General features: G+C 35.9%; 1 protein-coding gene across 1 annotated transcript in view; it reads right to left on the reverse strand.

The window, feature by feature from the left end:
• Positions 1-1,917: 1,917 nt before the first annotated feature.
• The window catches only part of Tspan8 (tetraspanin 8), a 30,956-nt gene continuing 5,321 nt past the window's right edge, over positions 1,918-27,552 (reverse strand). The window contains exons 2-8 of the mRNA XM_047551281.1: positions 21,571-21,633; positions 17,277-17,414; positions 15,487-15,561; positions 15,282-15,389; positions 11,172-11,303; positions 7,372-7,455; positions 1,918-3,054 (exon numbers count right to left, since the gene is read on the reverse strand). Coding sequence (XP_047407237.1) covers positions 3,001-3,054; positions 7,372-7,455; positions 11,172-11,303; positions 15,282-15,389; positions 15,487-15,561; positions 17,277-17,414; positions 21,571-21,633 — 654 coding nt within the window. The 3' untranslated portion in view covers positions 1,918-3,000. The remainder of the gene's footprint in view (positions 3,055-7,371; positions 7,456-11,171; positions 11,304-15,281; positions 15,390-15,486; positions 15,562-17,276; positions 17,415-21,570; positions 21,634-27,552) is intronic.

A 27,552-nucleotide genomic window follows, 5' to 3' on the forward strand; every position in this document is an offset into this window, starting at 1 on the left:
GAGAAGAGGATAGAAGCCAGAGCACTGCTCTCTCTCTCTTTCTCTCCTCTTCTGATAATAGTTGCTAAATTGCCACCGTGGCTCCTACTCCTGCTAGACAAGTCCTTCATGTGGGGTCCCTGCCATGGCCCGGTCTTCCACTAGGTGGCTCTGGATCCTGGCCTCTGATAGCTTCTCTGATTCTCTAGGTCCTTTAGGGTGGTAGCGACTTCCTGCTGTGTGCTATCTCTGGTTTACCTCACCAGCCCCCATTGGGTTTCTCACATTTTCCATCACCTGTGTAAGAAGTTGCTATAGAATGAGTTGTGGTCCCCTAAAATCCACAGGTTGAAGTCTACCCCTACTGTAGAGGAATTTGTAATAAAGAAGTAATTAACTTTAAATAAGGTCATAAGGGTGGAGCCTTGAGCTGATAGGATTATTATCCAAATAAGAGGACAACCTAGAGTATGCAGTCTCCCCTCCTGCCCCATGTGGGGATGTAGCAAGGAGTTGTCTGTGAAACAGAAAAAAAAAAAAAGAAAGAAGAAAGAAAAAGAAAAAAGCCTTCACCAGGAACTGAATTTGCCTGCACCTTGATCTTCAAATTTTTAGTCTCCAAAATTCTGAGAGAAAAAAATGTCTGTTGTTTAAGCCACTCAGTCAAATGTTACTTTGTTCTAGCAGCTCCATCTGACAGGACCTTGCATAATGGTTTGAAATGGCTAGAGGGTTTCTTGCTTCTTGCCAATCCCGACCAGCAAAGTTCTTTATACCATTGATACCATGTCATATTTATTGAGCTTCTAATAGGTCTGACATTGTGCAGAAGACTTTTTTTTAAATTTCTTCCTATTTCTCTCAACATTATTAGGCAGACAAAATGATAGGACATAAGTATCACAGGTTTTGAATCACTGAATCATAACTCCTTCCCTTACTGACTGAAGAACCTAAGAAAAATGCATCTCTCCGGCCTTGGTTTCCTAAAATGGGTCTAGTAATAGCACTAATGTAAGAGGGTTATTCTAGACTAAATGAATTATTCTAAGTTCTTAGAATACTTTTAAAGCATATAGTAAGTTCTCTGTAAATCTAAATGTTATTTTTAACTCCAATTTACTGAGTGTCAATTATGTGTCAAGTGCTGTGCACTGAGGATATAAACACAAATAAGTAACCATTAACATCACCAAGGAGTTTCATTATATTAGAGGCAAACACATGAACTGGTAAATATAACAAAATATGGCAATTTTATTGATGTACTTTATGGGAAAGACAACATAATCAGCAGCCAAGATTTGGAAGGCCTTTCGTAGGTTTGAATGCCATTTCAGCCAGTTACTGAGTCTGGGTAAGTTACCTAACTTCTCTAAGTCTCAGTGTTCTCACCTGCAAAATGGGGGTAGCTCAGTGGTAGAGTGCTTGCCTAGCACATGTGAGGCCCTGAGTTCTATCCTCAGCACCACATAAAAATTAATAAATAAAATAAAGGTATTGTGTCCATCTACAACTAAAAAATATTTTTTTAAGTGGAGGTAATAATAGTACCTATGTCATAAGGATGTGATGAAAAGAAATGAGACCATAAAAACACAATTTCTGGTCTAGTTCCAGGAAGGTAGACTGTGCTCATGGAAGCATTGTTATCTTTTAGGATTAATAAAGAAGCACAGAAGAGGTGTTCTAACTCAGCAGGTCTCCACCAAGTTACCTAGTTCTTGGCCATCACTCTATTTGTGGTTGACAATAACCCCCTTCCTTAACATTTACTCCTCAGAAGAGGTGAGTCCATGACAGCTTTCTAGTATAAGCATAAATCACATTAGACGATTTCTTGGCAGAATCTATTAAAGCTAAACATGTACACAGAACAGTTCTACTCATGCACATATATCCAGGAATGCATATATATATATCAGAGGACATGTAAAAGAATGTTTATAGCAGCTTTATTCATAATAGAGAACCAAATGCCCATCAACAGAAGAATGGATAAATACATTGTGATATATTCATATACAGTGGAATATTACATAGCGATGAGAATGAACTACAGCTACATGCAATAACATAGATGATTCTCACAGACAAAATGCTGTGCAAAACAAGCCAGAGTGTATAATTTATTATTCCCTTTAGAGAAGGTTTAAGACCAGGCAATATGAATCCATAGTCATGGTTGCCAAAAGAGTAGTTACTTTTGGGAAGCTATTTTCTGAGAGGCGGAGTATATAGATATGTTTACCAACCAGTTCTTAAAATAATAAGAGCCTAAATTTGATAGTATTTGCCAATTTCCTTGGTGAAAATACTCCCATTATGGTAGGTTACAAGTTAACAAGATGATGTCACTGGACACAGTCTTATTCAGACTTGAGATGCCTATGTGTACAATCTGCTCTGGCAAATTGGCATGAGCCAGCTTCAGCACACTGCCCAGATGTGGCAGGGAGGAGCACACAGGCATATACCTATTCACAGAGCTACACATTTAAGATTCATTTATTTTACTATATGTATACTGTACATTAATAACAAGTAAATTTTAAGTGTCTGAGATCCAGGTACCAGAGACCCAGTGGCTGTGAGGGGAGCTCTCAGATCTTGTCCCCACCACAAGGTAGGTGGCAAAAGAGAGGCACCATTAGCAGTAGTGACACACAGCAGAAAAGCGGTAGCAACTCAGCCAGATCACTCTCGATTTTTTTAACTTCAGACTTAATTCAATTTTGTCACCAATGACTACTAAAGCTCACAAGAGTCTTGTTTCTATGGCCCCTGTCACCTGGAAATGAGGATTATTCCAGATGAACATTATAAGCACAGAACCACCTGAACACAATGATCAGACATCCAAAAAAAAAGCACCAAAGAAGGTATCTATAGTCTTATTAAAGGAGACATTTCAGTAAGACAGCTGCTTCTGACAGATAGAGCACTTGTATATTTAAAGTCACAAAGCCAAAGTAAGATTTTAAAAGGTCTGACTGATGGTAACTTGACATGTCCATGTATTCATTTTTTCCCAATCTGGCGATACAGGATCATAGAAAACACTAAACCAAGTACCTAGAAAATAAAAGAAAAGATTGACATGGAATTTTAAGGCAAAACACTAGAGACATTATTAAGTAAACAGAAAGAACATTATATTTGAGAAGATTCTGTCTACTGAATCTCCTGTCCTATTGGGGAAATTAGACACCAGTGGGACAGGAGACCACTAAGAAAGTTCTGAGGTTTTTTTCTGTGTGTATATTTTAATCGGGATTTTTCACCAGTCAGTCTTTAACAGCCCCTATTTAGTTATGCAGTAGGAACTACCACCAGAGAACCCCTTCCCCTTTCTCCAACATGCACATCTTTCAGGAGGGCATCTCTTCTGGAACTCTGGGACCTCAGGCTTCTGGGGGTTAAATATACCTATTTCTTACCCTTAAAAAAAAAAAGCTGTGGTCATCTGGTTTAGATCATCTGCATAAAAATCAGAGAGTCTAGAATTTCTCTTGCCATAGTTTTAGGCATTGCCTAGAGGAAAGAAAAAAAATGAAGAAACTAAAAAAAAAAAAAAAAAAAAAAAAAACCTTTGTTAAGTATGGAGAATCGCTTAATTCAGGAATTTCCTTTGAAGTGCCAAAACACAGTTGAAAATCTGAGGCGTAATTTCCATCTCATTATCTCTCCCAAGAGTAAGGGACCCCAAAACTTGCTCTAATTGCCTTTGCTGTCAGTGACTTGCATGTGGTGACTTTGATGTAGAAATGACAGAAAGGACCTATGTGCATTGCAAAATCACAAATTTTCTCCCCACCAGTTCCCTTTGAAGGGAAGCAGAAGCAGGGAGGGCAAGGTGCCCTTTATGCTGAGTCATCTCAAACACTCCTACTGTGTTGACGTTTTGCTAACTAACACCTTGGTGGAAATGTAATTCAAAGGAGAACTGCTGCTGGTATTTCTTCCTTCTTAAAAAGAAAACAGACATAAATTCTCTGAAATGATGATTTTCAATGAGAATATAAAATCCAGGACTAAGTAAGTTCTTTTACCTTGATCCCAAACTTTAAGTCTGGAGGACAAGGATGTTTCTTGAGTAAAGAACTTTTATGATCTTTCCAGAAAATAGCAAATAAAAGAGATTCATCATATTATACTGTATGCTCAGACTCATGATAGATTTCCCAAGTGCTATGCACAGGTTCCCATGTTCTGAAGCAGGCTAAAAACTGTGATAAAATCATCATTTTTCTTTTAAGCACTCTGTTCTTTTGGACCTCTTGTCAGGATGACTTTCAAAGTGATGACTGACAGTTTCAATGCCTTTTTATTTTCTATATGAAAGCAAGGAGAAAAAGTGCTGATTTTTTTTTCTGGGCTTATAAATTGCTGTATTCATTTAAGAAGAGAGATAATCTAGTTATTTAAGTCTAATGAAAAATTCAAAAAAATGTCCGGTAATAATTTTTCTTTTTCACATAATAAAGCATTCTGTATAGATTCCTAGCATCCAATCTGAGGAGAACTCCTCAGGTATATAGTCTGAGCAAGTCTTATAATCCTGGGCCCACCCCATAGGACCCATCTAATGCAGAGGTCTAAATGTGGGAAGGTTTTGGTTGTTTGTCCCCATATGATATTTCCCTATGGAAATGGTCTGAATATATTTTCTGCAGGGAGATAATCACTTGTTGCCTTAAAAGAAATAAATTTTTTCTTTATGTATTTTTGAATTTGAAGTTGAGAAATTTGAATTTGAGAGAAGGGGGTTGGGCCTAAGTGTTAGGCAACTAGTCCTGATGACTGAGAACACAGAACATTTTAGGGTACATGTTTTATAGACTGGATAACAAAAGGCCAATTTTAAAGATCCTTTTTGAATGAAATGGAGAAAGTATTTCAAATTTTTTGTTTTCTTTAAAACAAAAGAGGGAAGGCAGGCTTTAGATTGAGGAACTATACAAAAGAACAACAGCAAAAAAGTTTCAAATAGTTCTTGAACCAAACATTTGCCATATTTATAGATAGTCTAGAAATCATACTTAATTTAACTGAACTAACTAAAACTAAATAAATGGTTACATTTCATGACAGCACCATATATAAACTCTGTTATGGTTTGAATGTGAGGTGTCCCCAGAAGTTCAGGTGTGAGAATGCAAGAAAGTTCAGGAAAGAATTGATTGGGTTGTGAGAGCCTTCATCCAATCAGTGAATTGATTCCCCTAATATGATTAACTGAGTGGTAACTGGAGGAAGTGGGCAGGGGATGTGGCTTTGGGGTATATATTTGTATCTGACAGTGAAGTCTCTCTGCTTTCTGATCACCATGTGAGCTGCCTCCCTCTGCCACACTCTTCTGCCATGATGTTCAGCCTCACCTTGTGCCCCAAGGAATGGAGTCTGCTGTCTATGGATTGAGACCTCTGAAACTGTGAGCCCCCAAATAAGCTTTTCCTATTCTACATTGTTCTGGTTGGGTCCTTTTAGTCACAGCAGTAAAAAAGCTGACTAAAACAAACTCTATACCTATAAACTACTGTACTGAAGGTTTTTATTAAGGTATTTTTCCTGTACAGAAGAACCCATGAAATATCTAAACATGTAACAAGTACATGGATTACACCAATTTCATAAAATATTGAAATGCTATCTTCCTCTTGTAATTTTATTTTCCACTAGATGCATCCAGAGTTTTGGCACTGCTTTGGATATGACAGACATCAATCTTCATAATTGATTATGTCTTATTTTATTTATTTATTTTTGGCTTTGCTTTCAAGAAGCTTCTTAAAAGCATCTGTAACTTGTGGCAAGTCATAGTCCATTGTCTGAAATTGGGTCTAACGTGAAATTTAACACTCAATATTGAATACCTCATCACAAGCCTGCTTTCCCAATCATTCCTTCATGTGTTTATTCATTTACTTATTTTTGGTGCTGGGATTGAACTCAGGGCCTGGCACGTGTTAGGCACATGGTCTACCACCAAGCAACACCCTCTGCCCCAATCATTCATTTAAAGTCTACTCTATGAAAATATATGTGCATGTTGCTGTGTGTCTATATGAGTATCGATGTGTCTTCACTCACCACTATGGACATTAGCTCTTTTTTCTAAATTAACATAAACCCAGAATACAGAGCAAGGAAAGACATGTTACCAAAGGCAGAATCACAAGAAATAGACCTAATGCACATTGCCATTTGACTTTGGTAGCATATCAGACAAAGCAAGACAGCCATATCCTACAATAGAGAATGCTTCACATTTAGACCTATTCTTTTGTTTTGCAAGAAAGTAATGGTCAACAGCCCAATTTGCTGCTAATAATCCCTATCCTTTGTCTAGTAGTTGGCTGGGAAATTCCACCTATAACCTAAATGATCATTTAGGACACTAAATCTCTTTGATCTCAACTAAAATTCCTATCTGACAGGAATGTGGTACCAGTAGGAGATGGAAAGTATCAGAAAGCCTAAGGGGATGCTGCAGGGTATTCCTTAAGAATGAAACAAACAGCACTTAGTGGAGCTGGCCCTCAGAGGCATTAACCTTACATTGAGATATCGTATGTTTTTTAAATTCTTGGGAATGCTCTGAAATAGGACTGTGAGTGAATTTGACTCACTTGATATCTAAATTACCCAAGATCTGGGATAATTCCAAAAATACTTCTCAGAAACAGCTTTATTTCATCCTGTTGGCAAAGATTATCTTAGGCCATGTAAAAAGTATTCCTCAGGTTCTAAAAGTACATGCCAAGAAAACCCATCAAGATAAGTATTCTATGCAGAATACTTTTTTTTAACATCAATAATTAAATTGCTGACAGTAATACATAGGTCCCAGTCAAAGCTTCCTTGAAAACTTCTCCAAGGGAGTTTATAAAACTTAGGCTGAAAAAATCAGAGGCAATTGCCCCTGGTCTTTAGAAATTATTGGTTTCTGTAGAAAGGAATAATTAGAGAACAACTCCCCATGCTCAAGTTCAGTTTATATTTTGTTTCAAAATCATGATGAGAAATCAGAAATTGTAAATGTTGGTGCTTTGCTTGGTAGTTTTTCTTCTCATTTCAGGAAATTTTAACCCTTGTGTTAGTTTTCAAAGGGGAAAGGATATCTAGGACTAAGAATTTTGTGAAAATTGATTCTATTTTTTTTTTTCTCTCAATAGAGAGGTCATTCAGAAATAGCAGCCTCAGCCCTACTCTAATCCTCCCCTGTCAGATTCAGGCTGATTGAAGGAGATGCTGGCTCTTGGGCACTTGGTATCCCTTGCTTTCCTAAAGCATCTGGTTTTTTAAATTTGGCTCACCATAAATATTTGTTAGAAGAACTAATGAGCAAACAATAGATAGGAAAGTACATCACGCAAGATTATACTGTACCTCAACAACTGCCACTCCAAATGATGTTCCAATAATCATCTTACTGCGATTTAAAACTAAGTCTTTTATCAAAGGAGTACATGTCTGTTTAAAAAAAAAGGTTACCTTCAGTTAAAATGTTGACCTTAATTAATATATTAACTATTTAAGATTTTTATTTATTTAGTTGACTTTTTATATTGCTCCTAAGGATCACACTCAACAAAAAGCAATTGGATTATTTCTTCCCTCCCTGCTCATCCTTGCTTTGGAAGGTTACAACCCCTGGGGTTTGTTCATCCACTGAAAAGCATGTGAATAACAAAATTTTACTCAACTTCCTAATTACTGAATCTAGGACCTTTCATTATAAGTGACAATTTTTATACTAATATCTTCCTAAATTTATAAAGTATTTGAGGAGCAAAATTTTGCTTTGACTTTTGAGTTGCTGAATCTAGGAGTTGACGTTATAAACACTGGGTTTTTTCACCAACATATCCCAAAATTATAATTTTAAAAGTTGAATATCATAAATAATAAATTTATCCTAACTTCAGATAATTCATTTTAGAGCTGATATCACCTCAATTATAGATATTTTAGGTTTGTAATCTGCAGCAGAGAGGTACTTATTACAAATTTTACTTTTTTAAAACAAAAAATTTTTAAATCCTTCAATAATATCTCTCACAGTGACTTTTACCTTTAAAAGGGAAAAAATTATGTCTGTCATTCTGCTATTACTTTAGATAAGAAATTTAGAAAGTGATTTTTGCAATATTTTTGATGCTTATTCAAACTAGCATGCAATTCTAATTTCAAATCATTTCAGACCACACTTAAAAATTCCAACAATTATAAATCAAAAGGATAAATTTTTAAATGGAAATACTACACAATGTAATGTAGGTATTACCTGTATTGCCATAAAATTTATCGCCCTTATGATAGGCATATGTGCACAAAGGGCTCATAAAATATTACTACTCATAAAATACAAGTTCTCCATTGAGCTTTGGTCTTCCCCCTTCATCCTGAACTTACTGGGTTTCTCCATTCACATCTAATCCAAAGCAGTAAGCATTTGAGCAGATTATCATGTCATTTAGGGTTAACTATGAGATTAATGATAATGTCTATTAAGTCACACTGATTATACTTGAGGGTTTTTCCTTCCCACTTCCCCAAGATAAGGAGGCTATCTTGGCAAAAGGGAGGGGAAAAAAGAATTGTGAATTATGGACATTCCAGATTTTATACTTTTCCAGACTTCTTGCAAATGACACGTGGTAGATGCATGAGATTTTATGAATTTATGACCTTCCTTTGGGAACCTGGGGCAGCTCTCAGCCTACATTCAGATGAATGTTGTGTGAATTTACAGGGACTATCTTTCTTTTTTCTCCTGATAATACTAAGGGCTTTTCAAAACCTATCTTGAGGCAAAATATCTTTGAGTTGAATCTTTAACAGAAGTCAGCAATCTGCAATTGAATTTAGCCATTTCCTCATTATCCTAAGTGGAAACTACATTCATTTACACTATATTTATTCCTCCTTTGAAGATATTGTGCCTATAAAATTAAGTAGGGTATAAAGGAACAGGAATAATATAAAAAATAAGAATAAAATGTGTAAGTGATATTGCTTTGACAATGACAAGACATAGTAATACTGTAATCTGATAAATAACTTCTCCCCCATCAGTTACTTTTAAATATTAGTAATGGCAATTCTTTAGAACAGTCTCTTTAGTTCTGATAAGATCAGTGACACAGAAGGAGGAAATTTTTCTGAGATACTTCATTTCCTTGAATATATTTATCTCAGGAGTTATCAATAAGTCCAACAAAGTGAGACTGAAAATAATCTTCATATATTATAGAAATTAACTCATGTAAATTAAAATAATTATGTGTCTCTCTCCCCAGAAGATTACAACCTGCTAGAGGATCCTGAAGCACATCTGATCCTATCTATTTGATGCATAATAGGCAGTGAAGAATAACATGATAATATATAATATTATATTATAAATTATATATTATATATAATTTATTATATTATATATAATTTATTATAATATAATATAATCATATTATAATAATATATAATATAATATAATAATATATAATTATAATATAATAATATTATAATAATATAATATATAATAATGTAATCATATATAATATATAATTATAATATAATAATATATAATACTATATATAATATTATATATAATTATATATAATATAATTATATATAATATAATATAATAAATGATACACTAATATCAACTGTTACTTTTTTATGTATTCCTTCCAGACAAAAGGAACAGTTTATGAAAAATCCTTTGGTGAGGGACAGATGTCATGTCCTCCAATGAAGCATATCCTGAACTTCAAATGTTGACTTAGATGGGTCCCATGATAACTGTATCTGTCCCTATCCAAACAATACCAACAGTCCATCAGATGGAAGTTGCCTGATTACATCTCCTTTTCCTATTTAAGCATCACCTCCATGTGTACAACATTGTACCCTGTTCAAGAATGGATTTCCACTGGCTGGCAGAAGGCATGGCACATAGGAGGTAGTTCAAAATTATTCGATGAATTGATTAAAAAAAGAACTATGACAAATACATATGGATATCCACAAGTCACATAGATGTGACATCTACAACACATTAAAAAAACTCCTCTTTTAAACTGACTTTAAATATGCAAAGCAACTTCTCAATTGCAACACTAACTAGGTAAACTGGTAGGTACATTAACATTCAGAACCTAAACCCTTAAATGCCAAGTCCTTTCTTTACACATGTACAATTTCTTAAGAAAAGAAACCTTTGATTTGGGAGGGCAAGAGGAGGCCTGACTTTACAAATTGAAGTGAAAATATTTATCTCTGGAACTTAGTTTACAATAGGGAAAAAAAGAGAATAATGATCAAGGTCACCAAAGACAGGGCAAAATAAACTTTTATGTTAGTTTGTACCTTGCCTTTCCACGTAGAATGTTACTTTGACTTACTAAAGTTGGGTTTAAATAATACCAAACCCAAAGAAATTAATGAAATACTTTTAATATATATATATTAATGAAATGTTTTATATATATATATATATATATATATATGCTTTTATCTTCTTCTATTTTTTTTTTTTTTTTTTTTTTTGGTATTGGGGATTGAACCCAGGGGTGCTTCACCACAGAGCACATTCCCAGACATTTAAATTTTTTTTTTTTTTTTTTGAGACAGGGTCTCACTAAGTTGCTTAGGGCCTCACTGTAAAGCTGAGGCTGGCCTTAAACTTGATGTCCTCCTGTCTCAGCCTCCTGAGCCACTGGGATTACAGGTGTGCACCATAGAGCCCAGCTCTATTTTTTATCTTTTAGTTAAGGATTTCCTTTTTATTTGAGTAATTCCTGAGATTTTTTTTATAATTTTATTTGTCATTTATTTTTTTCATTTTTTATTACTTCTAATTAGTTGTACATGACAGTAGAACACATTTATGCACTTTGATATATCCTACATAAATGGAGTATAGTTTCTTATTTTTCTGATTATACATATTGTAGATCACATCAATCATGGAGTCATATATGTACATGAGGTAATAACGTCTATTTCACTTTACCATCCTTCCTCCCCCCAGACCCCTTCCTTTTCCTTCCCTCCCCTTTACCTAATATGAGATTTTCATATCATGATTTCCATTACTTGCTGCATTTCAAATTTTTGTAGAGACTATCATTGGGTAAAGAAAATAACAGAACCACTTATTGTGAGAAGTTTGATTTAGTTCTCACCTGTTTATGAATGTTTCTTCCAGCATAAGATATACAAGAATCTGATGGCTTTGAACATTTACATGTCTCATAAATTTGTTCAAAATTAGTTCCCCAATCATCAGCTCCATTGAACAAACCACAGCATTTATTCTGTTCAATGAAAAGTAGAATAAAAAGTCATTGAGAAGATTAAAAACACTTTAATACATTGAATTATATTCTTCTGAATATCATTATGAACATATTTATTATGCTAAAATGTAAGTCAATTCACTCATTTCTCTGAACATAGAAGCAAAAATAAAGGAATCTCTCATTTTGGTCTTAATAGTTCTTAATTAAGTAATAACAGGAAAATTTGAGCCTAGATGCAAAAGTCTGAGGAACTTGGAAAATTGATTTTGAAAAAGAAAAAGCATGCCTTCTAGTTTTAATGACAGAAGAGAGAGCAGAGTTAGGTCTAGTTATTCTAGATTTTAGCAAGGAAGTTTCCAAGTTTTCACAAGAGTGTTAAGGTCTCATTAAAGAACTGTTGCTCAAAAGAGACAAGAAGTGTTAAAAATACGATTTTTATCCCATGATTTCTGATCACTTTTGGTAAAGAGGAGGAAAAGGACAAGAGATATGTCAAAGATCAATGAACATACTCCAGGGGCCCTCCCCTGAGATGCACTTTGCACAGACATCTTTAAAAAATGCAAGCTGGAGCTCTTAGAATAATGTCAGTAAGCTTAAGACCCAACATAGACAGAAACATGGCAAAACACCAAAGATGGGGAAGCACTAAGAGGATGTGTGGTCAAGTTTGAGGAAGGAAGAAAGGAAGTGATAAGCCCAATAACTCATTGGAAGTTATAAAATTACTAAATGAAAAAGATAACTTATCCTTCATCTTGCTCCTAACTGATCTATTAGAGTGAAGACTCTTCATGCAGAAAGGGCAAGGAAAAAAAAATGACTGAAGAAACTAGAACCCGCCCTCGCTGATCTTCCAGGCTTTAATGCATTGAAGTGCCATATTATTGAAAGAATTGTCATTTAATGGGAAGGTGATCATGTTACTCATGTTGCTTAAACCTCTCTGTGTCATAGTTTCTTCATTTGAAAAATCCAGATAATAACAATTCTTAAATAACATTTTATTCATAGATTTGAGAAAATCCATATGAAGTGCTAAGCTCAGAGCCTGACTTATAGAAAGCACTTAACAATATGGACTAGCTGCTATAATTTTATTTTTGTCATCTGTTGTTGTTTCTGTTATGCTCTTGCATAAACATGATCTGTTCAACATTGTTATCAAAGATTTGGATAAAGACATAGAAAGTCTTCGTTCAACACAATATTTGATATAGCATAGGGAGTGATGATTAATATGCTGGAAGACAGAATCAAGTTTCAAAGATAATTCAAACAATGGATTTAAACTAACAAGTTCAACTGAGGCAAATATAAAGTCTTATACTTTGTCCCAAAGACTGAATTGTACAAATACATGATTTAGACATTCCTATGACAAAGAGTTAGCAATTTTAGGTGGTTCTAAGGTCAATATTAGCAAGAAGGATATTCTTGAGAAAAAAACCTTTTCCTCTTCCCATGGTAGGCATGACTAATTGCTTACTCTCGGATTTCATAATCTTGAATAGTATTGATATAGATATTATATATCAAATAGAATATAAGTCTCCTAAATACACTCACAGGTCAATCCATATTTGGAGTACAGTATACTTCAGGAGTCCTTGGGGTGGCACAGAGAAATAGAGGAGACCAGGTAAGAGGCAGGAAGGCTAATGCTTGTCTTGATATCTGGTCTCTACATCAGCAGTGGAAGCACTTAGGGAAGAAATTGGTCAGAACTTGTTGAAAGTAATATAACAGCTGAACAAAAATGGCATTATGCAGTGAATGGTAGAACACCTCTAGACGATTAGTCATCACCAAGAACCCAAGAAGGGCACATTCCATACAATGTTAACAGGGTATTTGGGGGAATTCCTGAAATCCAAAGAGAAAGTCACTCAGTCTCGGCAACTTCTGTCCATGTGTAAGAGAACCCCAAATCAGTCAGTCAATGTTCAGGGTAGGACCCTTTTCCCAAAGAAGAGTAACTAAAAACAGAAAGCCAAAGTAGATAAGAACATGGAGAAGAAAAACAGAAATGGATAATAAAAAAGAAATCTAGAATCATGAACACAAGGAGCTTCGGGCACAAGATTTCTACACAAGAATGGTAGCACATCAGAAGAACATAACAGACAGAATGTTTAGAAACCCACAACTGGCATTGAGACCTTAAATTCCAGGAACAGTATGCAGCAAATATGACTCAGGACCTAACCCAGAAGCCCAGCAGATACCTCTATTTCATTTTGTCCAAGGGAGAGTCAAGAATGCTCAGCCCCACCCAGTGAAAGGACCAAGGTTGGCCAAATTCTCCTGCTGTAAGCCTAAATTAGTCTGTGTTCTAGAATGGGAATGATCCAAGAGGGAAGACAAATGATGTAGCTATGAAAAAGGTGGGGAAAAAAAGCACAACAGAGGAGGTTAAAAGGGACTAGCCCATACCAGTTTTCCATTCTTGGAAACAGTGCTTTAAACAGAATGTTTATAAGCTAGAGTCTATCCAAACAGGGACTGGTAAATGCTCTGGAAAAAAAAATATGTCAAGCAATAGACATATTCAAAGACAAAGCTATCATGTATAAAAGGACCCATACACTTTTTTCCTACCTCTGAACCTCCAGAACAATTAGGACTAAATGATGTAAATTCTAGGGAGGCGAGTATTTGTTTCAAGTTGGGAAGGAACATACTTATCATCAGTTTTGTATAAAAGAGGGATGGGCAAAAACTGACCAACTTTCAGTTCTTCAGTATTTAATTAGTAGATGACCATAAATTTAAAATACTTTAATCAATGAAAAGTCGGGTTAAATACCTATAGGACATAGCAGTTCTTTAAGTTTCTGAGAATTTTTATGACATGCCTGGAGTGAATGCCACATGTACTTAATATTATGGGAATTTCGAATTACAAAGGTGTGGTGAGGAGGACTTTTACAGAGAAAATCACATTTTAGTTAAGCTTTAAAGTACACATATTTGGGAAGAAAGAAGAGCAACAAGTACATTGCTAGGATGGGGAATGATATGAGGGCAGGAAGACAGAGTCACTCAAGGGACTGTGAGTAGACAAACCTGGCTGGACTTTAATGTTGATCCTTATTTCTATCTGTCATGGTTTGGATATGGTTTCAGTGTGCTGGAAAGTTCCATGTGCTGGAAAGTTGGTCCCCAGTGTAATAGTATTGAAGTACTTTCAAGAGATGAGACCTTGAGGGAGGTCACAGGGCTCCACCATCATGAATGGATTATTGCTGGTCTTGAGGAATGGATGGGTTTCACAGGAGTGAGAAAGTTCTCAGGAGAATGAGTTGCTATAAAAAAAGCAAGACTGAACCTGCTGGTCTCCAGCTTCCTATCTAACCATGTGATCTCTTCTGCACATGCTCCTACCAGTGTGGTGCCAACCTCCATGGGGCCCTCACCTGAGCTGAGCAGATGATGGCGACATAATTTTGAATCTTCAGAACTATGCGCTAAATACATCTTCATTTTTTTAATACAGTGTTCAGTCTCAGGTATTTTGTTAAGCACCACAAAACAGACTAAAACACCATCTCCTAGGGCTGTTGTATTAAGTTTGCTACTAAATATAAAATCTGATACAAAGTAAGTAGCAGTGAATGTTAGCTACTATCATTTTATGGAGGAAGAGAGAAATACCCCAAATACACTACTGTTTTAAATAGTAGATAATGAAACAATTATTAGTTTCACCCAATCAAGTCTTAATCTGTCATGAACATATCTTCCTAATCTGTGTCCTAAACTGCTTCATAACTTCATAAGAAGTTATGAAAAATGCAAACTTTTCATGAGAAGTTTGAAAAAATACAAATATGTTTGAATTTTTCTTATTGCCAGGTGACAAGAATAATTGGTTAAAATCTGCAAAAGGAGATATTTTTCAATCTTTAAGGAATATGCCTATTAAAAAAAATTAAACCAACATCGAATAGCTATGTCCAGCTCCCCAAAGGACCTGTGAATTCTAATTACCTCTTGTTGAAATTCAGCCATGATTTTCCGGAATTGTTTTCCTCTTTCACTTGTTTCACTCAAGAGCTTTGCATTTTCACGAAGAGTCCTATCCAATTTGCTCTCAGACTGAAAATCAAAAAGTATTGTTACATTATTCATCTCAGAGATCGTATTTCAAATTTTTAGATTTTCCAAAATTATCAAACATCTTCTGTGTACACACCTTAGATTTGGAAGAAGATTCCATGATACCTGATATCACCTGCAGGACCATGATCAGGGACAAGCCTATGAAATACTGGAGGGGGGAAAAAAAAAGGAATATCTGTTACCCTCAGTGTATCCAGTAACATCTGGGACATTTCAGCATGACACTCTCTTGACAACCTGAATCAGATAGCAGTTGAAGTATTAGCCACAATCTTCATTTCCTCCACCCTTTGTGTCAAACTCCAAATTTGGGATTCATTACTACTCAGAAACATTTGTTTCAAAGGCTGATCAAAGAAAGTGGTTCAAACAAAACTTAATTTATAGGACTGTTGGTATACGTCTGATATTAAAGGGAGGAAAGCTTGAAAACGTAAGTGAATTTGTTGGACTATTATTTCTCCTTTCTTTTCTTCATCAAATACAAACACATGCAAACTCAGTGCTGGCTTCAAAACAGTAGAGCCACCACCATTACAATCACATGACATCTTGTAGAATCCCGAAATCTTCCTCAGATCTGCTGAATCATAATTTTGAAAGATGAAGCTTCCAAATTAATGTTTTGTTTTTGTTTTTTCTTAAACAAGCATCTCAAGTCATTAAATTCCACAAATTTCAAATGATGCCTTTTTATGTTTTGATTAAAACAACACTGGGATGCTCTTAAAGTCCTATTAAACTCTGTCTCCATTTCTCCTTACAATAAACAGTTAAAAATGTGTTTTCAAGGACTGACATAATAATTTATTAGAGAAACAACTTTAAATTAGCTCTGATAAGTGCTTATATCACATTTATATCTGAAAATCAATTGATTTCTTCTAAGTTTTTTTACCATACCCATTTATTATTTTCTACTGTACGTGTTTAAAGTGAATGCTTAGCCAGGTGTGGTGGCACATGCCTATGATCATAGTGACTTGGGAGGCTGATGCAGGGGATGGCAAGTTTGAGGTCAGCCTCAGTAATTTAGCAAGACCCTGTCTCAAAATAAAAAATATATATATAACGGTTGGAGAGGTGGCTGAGTGAGATAGCAAGCATCCCTGGGTTCAACCCTAAGTACACACACACACACACACACACACACACACACACATACAAAAGTGACTGCCTACGGGTTATCACAGCGCAGTCTACCTTCCTTGGAATTTTCTAAGTGACAAAGTTGATTCCCTCCCTTAAGATTTTCTTAGCATGGCATGTGGACACTTCAAGATTTGGCCACACTCCACACTCATACTCTCCTATTATTGACTGAAAATAGCCTCTGCCACTCCCCAGCCACACCCAAAGCCTTTCAGTTACCCAAACATGCCAGCCCTGGACTGCCAGGCTGACTTCCCAGAGACATCATTACCCTCTTACCATACAGACACCTAATTCACCTCTGCCCCTGGCCAGAAAGCTCCCTCTTCTATCCTGGCCCTTCTCCTCTGGGGCCACTCCCACTAGAGCTATTTGTTTACTTACTAATCTTCCCTGGTGGGTTTTAATCATCCTTAAATCTTATGTATCATTTAGCACATTATCTGGCATATAGAGCTATGCAGTCATGTTGCATGAATAAACAGAGTGAATGAATGAACAGATGGATAATTAAAATATGACCCTCTCAGAACATCTTCTAATCTAAATCAGGCTAAGCCAAATCTAAACAGCATTCGTGTCTACAATCAAATCTTCAAAACAGAAGTTAAAGTTGCATCAATCTTGGCAAGTCTTTTTGACAGAGAATGGGGACAGGAGATCAACCTCAAGAATCTGGGGGTTGGAATGGGATTTGTCTGGAGAACTCACCAAAAGAAGCATGAAGCGATTCTCTTTTATGGCACCCCAACATCCCAGGAAACCCAGAATCATGATGATGGCACCTGCAGCAATCAAGATATTCACAGGAGCATTGGAGCTAACCTCAGTGTCCCCAGAATTGACGATCTGGAAATTTAAAAAAGAGATATTAATGACAGAAATTCCCTTCCTCAGTGTTTGTGCTCATTCAATAAATATCCATTGAGTACCAACTCTGTACAAGACCCTGTTTGGGGGACCTTGATACACTTCCGTGATCTAAACTAACAAAAATCAGCCCTCCTATATTTGATTAAGCTGACACTTTCCCTGAATAATGTTTACAACCTTATCTTTTTCTAATACATGTTAAAAGTCGGGTGGAAGAAATGTAAGAGTGTTAAAAAACCATTTTTAAAAGCTCAGAAGAACAGCTTTCACTCTTCTTGATTTGATCTTTAATTCACATATTTTGCATTTTATACATAAAGTGGAATATAAAGTATGTGTTTTTGGGAATTTAATTATTTTAATTAAAAAAGCCCAAGTTCTTCAAATCACTGATATACACAATAGGAATGAATCTCAGACTCATTATGTTGAGCAGGAAAAAAACCCCATAATATGAGTAAATACTGTTTGATTCCATATATACAGAGTTCAAAACCAAGCAAAACCATGGCAATAAAAATCAGAACAGTGTATTCCTTTGAGCAAAGAAGTAAGGAGACAGGAATTGACTGATGGGAAGATGAGGGACATTTTACAGGTTAATAAAAATGCTTTGCATTTTGATAAAAAATAAGAACAGTTCCTAATATCCATATCAATTCTATCTTGTTCCCAGCAGGCATATTCCAGAAACGCTATTTTATGTACTGTTAAGTCATCAGATGAGAGGAAAAGATGTGAGGGCCCTTCAAGATAGATGGGCTACCCATCTGCCATAATTCAGTTCACCCAGCAGCACAGTATATCCTCTTCTTCACCACCCTCATTACACCTAGCCTCAGTCTACCACTTGTCCTCCATGAATGTTCTATAATCCATCACGATTAGAGTGGAACTTGTGCCTGTGTTAACATCTGTGCCGTGGGTCGCCCATCTGTCTCCTATAATGACCACAGCTGCTATCCGCAAGACTGTCTTTAGGAAGGGCAATAGTCCTTCCACCCACTCAAGATTCTGCCTTTCAGAATCTGCCATACAGCCCAAAGGTCACCTCCCTTAACGGTCAATACAAAAATAACTGTCGCCACTACTAATAATTCTTTTGTTTTAAAGGCTTTTTAAATCCACTCAGCCTAGAGAAATCCTTTATTAGACAATGAGTAGGAAGAAATGTATAGACACGATAAAAGCATTAAAATGAAGATCTGTATTCTTGTCTTGTATTACTTACTTGTTAGTTAAGTAACTAAGTTTGTAACCCTAGCTAGGATAGCCAACTAACCCATTGGGCCCAGTTTTCCATTTATAAAAGGGAAGTGGGTCAGGTCTGTGATTTCCAAAGACTCTTTTGTCTCCAAAAGTCTATGCTTACAGATAATGTTTCAATTTACATATTTTGAAAGTTTGCTTATGTCCTAAAGATTTCTGTTTGTTTTGGGGGTTTTCTGTTTGTTTTATTGTTATAATTGTAGCTAGGAAATCATTTTTGTTAATAAACAGGCATGACATCTGGGTCAAAATAGATGGTACAAAAAAGCAATCATAAGGAGAAAAAAAAAGCTCTATCAATTCACCATCAAATATTGCTCACCAGAACATTGCACCAGTGCAGGCAAATCTAAGGTACCTGGAGGGCTGGAGACTTCCTAACTGGGTCATTAGAACTTAGGATGCATAGCCCAGACTTAGAAAGAATAGACCAAATACCTACACAGGAGCCTGGGCAGTGCAGCCAGCACCTATACTGGGCATTCTGTGAGCCAGACCAAGCCCAGTGACCCACAGCTAGGGATTGAGCAGAAACCAGTGTGTTGACTGCCTAGAAGTCCCTGTTCCAAGTCCAGCCCAACAAGTGGCTATTGTTAGGAAGAATGAAATAGAAACAAGTTCAGATGTTTGCTCCTGCAGAGAGACAGCAGGGTTTTAAAACTGTCTTGGATGAACATGAGTCTATGTGTATCTTAAGACAAGGGGAGACTTTCTACAGGAAGCAGGATGGCTGGACCTGAAAGAGAAGGATTTGGATGTCCTCTGTGGACTAGAAGGTATCTGCTGGGACAAGATGGCTGCCCGCAGGCTTTGCCTCAAGGTGCAAAATTTATCCTGAGAAAATAGGGTCCCTCTGAGACACTTTAGCAGAAAGAGATGTCACCTCCATGACAACCTCCTTTTTTGTTTTATGCCCATGTTTTCTTAAAATGCTACCTGTTTTTCTAGTAATAAATCAACTCTTCTCTCAGTCCTGATTGGTTGTCAATGACTTCATATAAATGTAAATCAACAGTTTCACATGTCAGACTGGTTAACGTTTTCCTGGCAGATTGAGACTTTCCTTCAGGGTAAGAGACTGACAGCATAAGAGTCAAAATGTAACTAAAGATGCTGTCGAGTCCCATTAGTTCATTCTCCCAGATGTGGAGTCACACCCTCTCAAGGACAACAGTGCTCCTTTAATATGTTCAATGTGTGCCATTCCTTAACAGACTAAACACCACGTTTGTTTACCAGAAACACTTGGGAGAAAGCGACTATCAACCAGAAATAAGAAAATGAAATACAATGGAATGCAGACTGCACACACATCTTTAAAATACCAAAAGCACCCTCGAAGCTGTGGCTTTTAGTCTCTGTGCCCAATTATGAGCTCCAAAGTCAGACAGGTTCTACACACTCTCTAGTACTCTCTTTGGACCCAAACATCAGATCCCCAGGCCATTAGGCAGTCAGAGTCGCATTTATCTGAATAAATAATAAATGAAACTGATAAATTAGGAAGTTACTAACTACTTGCTGCCCTGCCCCCAGTCCAGTTTCTTTACCAGGGCAAGGCCTAGAATGTGCAAGCAGCTAATTGCCGTGATGATTCTCTAGATTCTCTAGGGATAGAAAGAAAATTACAAAAGAAAAAGAGAAAGAGGAAAAAAATAAATAAATTTCCATAAAGTCAACCACTTTAGGAAAGGAAGCAAAACAGATGTTAATTTGCTTTTAAATCTTTTCTCCACCAGGCTGTGGCCAAAGACGTTCAACTGCCCCACTATAGTAAATTCTAAAAGAAAATGCATTGTCTTCATTATCAATAGACATCAATTTTCCTCTTAAAAGGAAGACTTTTGAAAAGACAGTGCAATCTTGAAAAGTGACAAGAGCATAAAAAAACAAGGAGAACAATTCAACTGCTCTGCATGGAGTAAGAATAACAATTTGAGGAAAAGGTTACTCCTGACAAGAGAAGGGAAAGAAAATAATGGAAGCAGAGGAACCTGGAGATAGTGCCTGGAGATAAGTACTACATGGGAGGGGGGGTTATAAGCATTATATTGATAAAACCACCTGCCCACACACTGAGTCCCTGCCTCCTCCTTCCACATTGTGACTCTATTTTATGAAGCAGAAATAACACATGTGGAGTCCAAAGGCTGGAGCCAGAATCAATACTCAGAACTAAACTTCCTTCAAACCTGTGGAAATGTTAGTAAGAGCTTTGCTCCAGGGATGGAAAGGCTTGCAGTGGTGGGAAGGGGTCATTTTGATCTTGTGTAGATAGCAAGAAGGTGGGCTTCCTCCCAGCTACCTGCTGAGTTGCACTAGCATGATCAGCTCCCTGTTGTCATAAGGGGTTGCCCTCAATGCTAGTTGCAACAGGTCTACTACCTTTACAACACTGATGCACATTCTTCTCCGAGGAACATCTCATGTTCTTTCCTTTGGGGCCAAGCACCTTGGGATCAGCTAAATTATTGTCAGTACCTGGTGCCATAAAAATTATTCTTCTGGGTGGGCAGGAAGCAGTGGTCTATATCCTCAAGCTGTGTCAGACCAGCCTTAAACAACAGAAAAGGAGTCAAATTTCCACGTTGGCCCCTTCCTACCTTCAGTTCCACTGAACTCTTCCTAGTTGTGGGATAATACCTCTTCCACTCTCCAGAAGGTTGTTCTATGCACAGTGATTACTTACTGTGTCCCACGCACATAGTAAGTAATTTTGATTGAATTACAAACTTAAATTATCCGTATGATTATATGAGGCAGTTAAGAAAAGACTTCAGAAATATTTATTATTATAAAAATTGTCATTACTTTCATCATTATAAGAGAAACTGCAGGGCAGAGTAGATTATGTTATGTTTACCTCTTTATTATATATGTTTGCTCGTATCCATATTGCTACTGCCAGGATCAGCATACCACATAGCTGCAGAAAAGAAACAAAGAATGTTAGAGAACAATTAAGATAAAACGAAACACTATTTCCATACACCCCATCCTTCTGGTTACAATAGTTTGTCATTAACTGTACATTACAGTCTGACAGACACAACTAAGGCATATTCATGCATAGGTAATTGCTGAAGTATTGTAATTCACAAGTTTGACAAGAATAACTCTGCTTCTTATTCATAGTCCATTTATAGTCTATAGCCAAGAAGTCATCTCTACTAACAGGAGAAAAAGTATTTTCCATGATTTACTTCTAATCATGTAATTTTGTTAGATAATTGCACACAAAAGGGTAAGTCACAACAGTTTGAATGTAAAAGATCCTTATTGTGCCCTTGGGTTTGTCACTGAGAAGCTATCTTAGATCAAGGAAGAAGGAATAACCAATTACCAAATATTCATTCAAGATTCAAGAGGGAGGTTGAAGTTGGAATCAAAAGGAAACAGTAGAACATTTGACAAAACATTCAGTTAAGTAACAAGGTTGTATATCAACCAATACTTTTTGAACCTAAATAAACTTTTAAAAAATAAGCTTACCCAGAGAGAAGGAACAATGGAGAACAGTACTTAAAGTCTTAAATTCCTTTAATGACTTTACCAGATTATTTAATTTGGAGAAAAGCCAACACATAAAATGGGAAACACATTTTATTTCAGTGTTAAGGAAAACCTTTGTCTTTCAGGGTTTTAAAAAGTACACACACACACACACACACACACACACACACACATACACACACGCATACACACACGCATACACATAGTGGCTTCAAAAAAACCCAAAGATTTATTATTAGATAGATATGTTGAGAGTAGCCTGGTAACATACCAGACTTGGAGGACTTTCTAGACTGTCCAACCTTTCAAAACTCTGACAAAGAAACATCTGAGTTTTCCAAAACGCATTGACCTTGGATCGTCCTTGTTTTTATGCATGGGTGAGCCATATGCCTGGAACGCCCAGCAGCACTATTAATGGTTTCTCGTTAAGTTTGCAATGGAAATGAAGTCAAAGACCTTGTTACCAAGTAGAAGCGCAGTGAGCAGCTGAATAGTCATGGAATCTGTGCTCCCTAAAAGACCTCAAAAATCATCCAAATTCTTCATTTTGGTTAAAGAAACTGAAATCCTGAGAGATAGCAATCACATCATAAAACTTCAATGCAACTCTTAACCAATTCACCCCTACAGCATGCTTCAACTCCTATAAAATAATTGCAGTCATTCCAATGAGATTGAAAGGCAAAGTTCTTTATCATTCACCAAATAACCTACACAATGTAATTATTTTATACACACTCTAAAGTACAAACCATTGAAAAACAAAAATAGCTTTGGAGCTTAAAAAAATCTCCCTTACTTCTTCATGCCCAACTGCCTTCCACAAAATTCTAATTTCATTTGCAAATGGAGATAAGTGCTCATTATCTTTATTAGCAGTTCTTTGCTAATAAATCTGTGCTAAAATTTTGTTAAAAGATAATGAAACCCTCTGAGATTTTTCAGTAATTTTAAACCAGTGGATTTGTTTCTTTTATTTGATTTGCTGATATTTTTCTTCTTTCACAAGTAGACTTACATGGATTGTCTTGATAGTCTCTCTGGCTTTTAGCTTTGACTAAAATTAATATTAATTATCTAGCAGCTAATTGTGATCAGCATGCTTACGGGTATTTACTAAACTGTCAAAGAAGAAACTTAAACCTTATAGAGTAGGTTTTTTAAAATACCCACTCTTTTTGTTTGTGTTACTATTTACTTCCCTTTGGTGAAGTAGTTAGAAATTAAACTATACATATATCTTATTAAATCAACCAAATATGCCAATCAAGTAACAACTTTTAGTCTTCTCAGTCACTGAACATTGTCTGTGACATCAATATGGAAAAGAAGGAGTATCAAACGATTTCAGAAGTCTAGAATATTTTGCCCAACTTCAATCTTCATAATTAAACAAAATTCTTTTAGAGATTTTGAAATAGGATAAACTTTCATTTGTATCCCTCTCTCTCTCTTTCAAACTTTATTTTTAAAATAAAAAGAAATACATCATTCTCATCTGATTTGGAGAAATTTACATATAAAGATCACAGTCTAAATGCCACAAAATTATTCACAAATGTTTTGATTGACTTTAAAATTAAATTTATTTTTTCATCAAATGTGATCATTCTAGAATCATGATTAATAGTAAATTATTTCATTTTCCTCTTTGAAGATTGAGCATCATAATGGTTCTTTGAATCCTTTCCATAGTTTGGCCTTCAGGGTTTGTTCCTTGGTTTTTCATACTGATTTAAACAACTAAAAGTATGAATTAAGAAAGATCTAGCTGTATCCTACTTTCTATTGGGAGGTTGTGAAAGGAAGGGGGTTAATATTTTGGACTCTGGTCTTCCATTAGTGACTCTGTAGCACTAAATCAGCCTACCTTTGTCCTGCTTCAGGTTTCTTTATGAGGAGAATCCTTGTGGATTTCACTCAGCTCTCACAGGACATCTTGCTCCTTATGTAATTAGAATATAGTTGGTCTGAATCAACATCCTAAGAAGTTAGGCAACTTTGATGTTTATTATGGATATGCAATGGACTGATTTGTATCCCTCAAAGTTCTTATGTTGAAGCCCTAAATTTCAGGGAGACTACAAATTTGGAGATAGGAGTTTTAGAGGATAACTAAGATTATATGAGGTTATAAAAATGGAATCTTAATCCAATAGAATTGTGGCCTAATACGAGGGATGTGTCTTGCTCTCCACTAACACCCGTAAGGAAGGGTCGTATAAGAACACAATGACAAGGGCCCTCACCAAACCCAGTTGGCCAGGACTTCCCAGTTCTCAGCACAATAAGAAAATAAATTTTTGTGAACTACTCAGTCTCTGGTATTTTGTTGTAGAAGCCTAAGCAGATAGGACAGAAACTGAAAACCATCAAATAGTAGAAAGAAAATGGGAAGACATTATCCAAGATAAAGATAAATTGTAGAATGCTGATCCATCCTCTTCTCTCATAATGTGTCCTCCAATCATCCCTCCCACTTCTATCTTTTGATTTGGGTGTTTATCAAAGTGTGTTTGGAGGATGCTAAAAATGGAAGAAAATATGTAGTGCTGTATGCCGTGCAAAGGAGTGGATTGTGAGCTATATCATTATTGGTCTGAAAGGGACCAAATGATAAGCATAAGATGACTCTTCCTATAATATCCAAGTGGATAACTATGAGATTTGTATGTATGATAACTTCAAAACACTAAAGTGACTCCATGACTCTAGGAAGCAAGGATCCTGACTGCCCTGCCATATTAGGACAGTGCTGCTGCTGCTGCTGATGCTATTACTATGGTTATTAATTTTTAGTTTTCTTCTTTTACTGAACATCTATTATTTAAAAGTCTAGTTCAACTGCATTCTGGTGGTAGAATTCAGAATGTACAATTGCTACTTGTGAGAAGTTTTTGCATTTTCTCCACCAATTTCTAAATATCCAAAGATACTAGAAAAGATAATAAAGTTTCAAGAGGGCATAAACACTTTTAGAAATCTATTAAATATACCTTGTTCATTATGTCATTTATATATTCTGTATCCCTGTTTTTCTTTTTCTTCTTGAGCCATCAAACACTGAGAAATGTATAAAATTAGATTAAGAGTGTTTGTGCTCACTACTAGGTATTTCTAACAGTATTTATTCCACAGAACCTAGTAAGTGCTATATTTGTCCTTGGGTTAAGCTTCAGTAGTTGTTACGAAATTGTTATTTTTTTCCTATGATGTCTCTTCCCTTTGAAAACTATTTTCTAAATTTACACTCCATAATAAAAATACTGCTATTTAGAAAAATACTGCTATTTATGATTTTCCTAGGTTTACCTACTTTTAGTTCATACCTTAATCATTTGGGATATGTTTAAGTCCGTTTTATAATACGAGTATCTGAAGACATCTTTGTCTCTCCTTCACATGCAAAAGCCTTTACATATTAAGCAGGCATTGCTCACTCCACTGTCTTCTGACATTCAGTGTTGCAATAGAGAAGTCTATGGTAAGCTTTGCTTTTGTTCATGTATTGTTTGCTGCTTCTTTCTCCTCCTCCTATCCTTATCCCCCTCTTCCTCCTCCTTCATTTATATCCAGACCTTTGTAATAATTTTACCTTTAGATCAAATCATTTTCTTGATATTTATCTAGGCATAGATGTCTTCTCTCACTGGGGCAAAAAGGCATTTTCCAACTATATATGAGGTATATTTTTAATTCTACATATTTCCATATATTAATTTGGTTATTGTTTTTGTTCCATTTATTATGTCCTCTTTTTCAGGCAAACAACTTGTATGGGGTTTTCATTCTGTTTTTTTGTGTCTATCACTTTCCTTTTTATTTTCCCCTTGAGAATGTCTCAATTTTAGGTTCTACATCACTGTTTTTGTTTAATGTGGCATCCACATTGAATTTTTATTTTACTATTCAGTTTCTAATTTATTCAAAGTTTCTATTTATTTTTTTTCAACTTGTCCTCTGGTTTTCCACTTAACTTTATCTTATCTTCTGGCCTCTAACCACTGTTTAATGGGTGGGGGTGTGAGTTATTTTCTGACATCACATTGTAGATACCAATTTGCAGATATTGACTTCAGAACTGTGAAGTGTTTCTTTCAGAGATGTGTGTCTGTCCTCTAAGTCTTCAGGGTAACATTATCTGATAAAAATGTCAACAGTATTTTTTATGAGTCCTTATGCTAAATTTTTCTTTATTCTTGTTGAAGAAGATGGGCCCTATTCCGATATATTATTCATTGGGAACAGGATAGGTGCTTCACCTCACTTTTTAATCATATGAGTTATGATTCTTCTCAGACCTCCTGCTGGAGGAATGGTTGCTACGTACAGGTGTGGCCTAATGTGGTTCTGATGAACTAAGATAGTCTTCTATCCTTTACATAATATCTGACTTTCCAGTGCTTTAAATCGCTGAGGTTTAAATCTTCAATTTCTAGCAGACTCAGCAATCATGATTTTTTTTTTTTTATCTTCTGCCCTAAATGAATGACATTTTTTGTGTCAATGAGTGTCATGTACAGAGTATACATGATATTTTGGATGCATTCATGCAAATTTCCTCATCCATTAAGTAAAAACAGTATCAGTACAACTGCTGCAAACTCTAATTTTAAATAGCTTTAGATTTAGGGCAAAGAAATAAACCACCCTTCTTTCTGAAACAAATAAGTCCTGGGTAAACACTAAATCACTAAAATTCCTATAACTTCAAAATATATGAAGAGATATGAATGTTCAGCATTTTATCTGCTTTCTAATGTTTTACAAAACATAAAATGATGAAAACTCAGCCAAGTGTGGTGGCACACACCTGTAATCCTAGTGGCTCAGGAGGCTGAGGCAGGAAGATCACAAGTTCAAGGCAAGCCTCAACAATTTAGTAAGACTCTAAGCAATTTAGAGTCTCAAAATAAAAAATAAAAAGGGCTGGGGAATGAGTCAGTGGTAAAGCACCCCTAGGGTCAATCTCTGGTATGGAAAACTTTTGTTTAAAATGATGCAAATTCAGAAATGTTCTTATCACATTGTTTCCAAATTACAACTTCCATTTAAGTAACAGATGTAGACCTGTACATGTATTTGGAGATCCTAGGGCGAGAATACAAATACTAGTCCATAAACCACAGGTCTCTATGTGGAGAAGCTATAACTCAAGATAGTAAGCACAGAAAAAAATGTGTTTTATCTTCCTACCTTAACAAATGTGTATGCTTAATGACCTGGAGGATGAGGTTTGATTTAAAATTCTCAAATTCCTTGGATGTCGTGGGAGAGTCAACACCCTTTCCCACCCACACTACTTCCTCTGTTTTGAGCTCTGAGGGAC

Source organism: Sciurus carolinensis, chromosome 4, assembly GCF_902686445.1.
Source record: "Sciurus carolinensis chromosome 4, mSciCar1.2, whole genome shotgun sequence".
Classification (NCBI taxonomy): Eukaryota; Metazoa; Chordata; class Mammalia; order Rodentia; family Sciuridae; genus Sciurus; species Sciurus carolinensis.